The following is a 1639-nucleotide window of genomic DNA, read 5'->3' as shown; positions in this document are numbered from 1 at the left end:
TGGTTGAATTAATACTTTAGTTGTTTGTTTTTTAGTAAATCTTATTGCAGTATATTTAATGGTCATTTTGATAATTGCTGATATGGAGGCGTTACATTCATTCATTGCAGAGGGGCCATCAGAAACGCCTGCCAGATGTTAATGATTCTCGGCCTGGATGGCAGGTCTGTATATGAGGAGGACTTTGAGGGCCCCTTCTTAGATATGTCAGCTGAATTCTTCCAGGTGAGTTGGTAGTAAGTTTTCTTGGTGTCTTTGTGTTTCTGTAAAATCTTTAATAAAACAACGCAAAATATTTGCTTTTTCAGATGGAGAGCCAAAAGTTCCTAGCAGAAAACAGTGCAAGTGTCTACATAAAGAAGGTAGAGGCCAGAATCAATGAAGAGATTGAGCGAGTTATGCACTGTCTGGACAAGTCTACGGAGGAGCCCATTGTCAAGGTGGTGGAACGGGAGTTGATTTCTAAACACATGAAGACCATTGTAGAGATGGAGAACTCTGGCCTCGTCCATATGCTCAAGAATGGCAAGACAGAAGGTAAAAGCTTAATTCAAATTCAAATTTAGAAACAAGAACAAGCAATAGCACAAAGGAATTTGTTGTACTGGGTATTTTCTTTTTTGTTTCTCATTACTTTTTTTCCCATGTCTCCCTCTCAGACCTGGCATGCATGTACAAGCTGTTCAGTCGTGTGCCAAATGGCCTGAAAACAATGTGTGAGTGTATGAGCTCTTACTTGAGGGAGCAAGGCAAAGCTCTGGTGTCAGAAGAGGGAGAGGGTAAGAACCCTGTCGACTATATCCAGGTATGTTGATTCAACCAGTGAGTCCAAACAACTGATTCTATTGTTGAATGATATAGATTAGGTCAGCTCTTTGTAATTTCCTCCTCACCAGGGCCTGCTAGACCTGAAGACACGATTCGATCGTTTCCTCCTCGAGTCTTTCAATAATGATAGACTCTTCAAACAAACCATAGCTGGCGACTTTGAATATTTCCTCAACCTAAATTCCCGCTCTCCAGAGTACCTGTCACTCTTCATCGATGATAAGCTCAAGAAGGGAGTCAAAGGGGTATGTGGCTTCACAGAATTGCTCTGTAAGAATGAATTTGTTTTTGTGTCTTGTACATTACCTCAGTCCTTTTGTCCTCCATCTTATTTGAACAGTTGACAGAACAGGAGGTGGAGTCAATCCTTGACAAGGCCATGGTGTTGTTCAGGTTTATGCAGGAGAAGGATGTGTTTGAAAGGTACTACAAACAGCATCTGGGTCGCAGGCTGCTCAGCAACAAGAGCGTCTCAGACGACTCCGAGAAAAACATGATCTCTAAGCTTAAGGTAAAAGGACGAGAAGGTTTTGGTTACAGATGGATATGTACTGTTCATCATTATATCACCCTTTCTGCTCATATTACCCTGCCCTTGCCCTGTCTAAATTCTTGTCAGCAGTTTCAACTCATTGCTGTCTGTCTTTTTTCGTTTGCAGACAGAATGTGGCTGTCAGTTCACTTCAAAACTGGAAGGGATGTTCAGAGACATGAGCATCTCCAACACTACCATGGATGAGTTCAGGCAACACATACAAACCACATCGGTAAGGCAGTCAGATGCCTTATATTAAATATATATATATTTTTT

At 41.4% G+C, this 1639-nt stretch overlaps 1 protein-coding gene across 1 annotated transcript; it reads left to right on the top strand.

The window, feature by feature from the left end:
* Nucleotides 1-71: 71 nt before the first annotated feature.
* LOC111666200 (cullin-3-like) lies at nucleotides 72-1595 on the top strand (the record flags this gene model as incomplete). Its single annotated transcript, XM_023421466.2, has 6 exons — nucleotides 72-225; nucleotides 309-537; nucleotides 660-805; nucleotides 897-1073; nucleotides 1169-1339; nucleotides 1488-1595. Coding segments are annotated over exons 1-6 (921 nt in total), but the record flags the coding sequence as incomplete, so codon positions are not given.
* Between the last annotated feature and the right edge of the window lie 44 nt (nucleotides 1596-1639).

Source organism: Seriola lalandi, unplaced genomic scaffold, assembly GCF_002814215.2.
Source record: "Seriola lalandi dorsalis isolate HSWRI2012SDOR001 ecotype SW California unplaced genomic scaffold, Sedor1 jcf7180002002720, whole genome shotgun sequence".
Taxonomy (NCBI): domain Eukaryota; kingdom Metazoa; phylum Chordata; class Actinopteri; order Carangiformes; family Carangidae; genus Seriola; species Seriola lalandi.
Note: the sequence above shows the minus strand (reverse complement) of the source record. Positions and strands in the feature narration are given on the sequence as shown.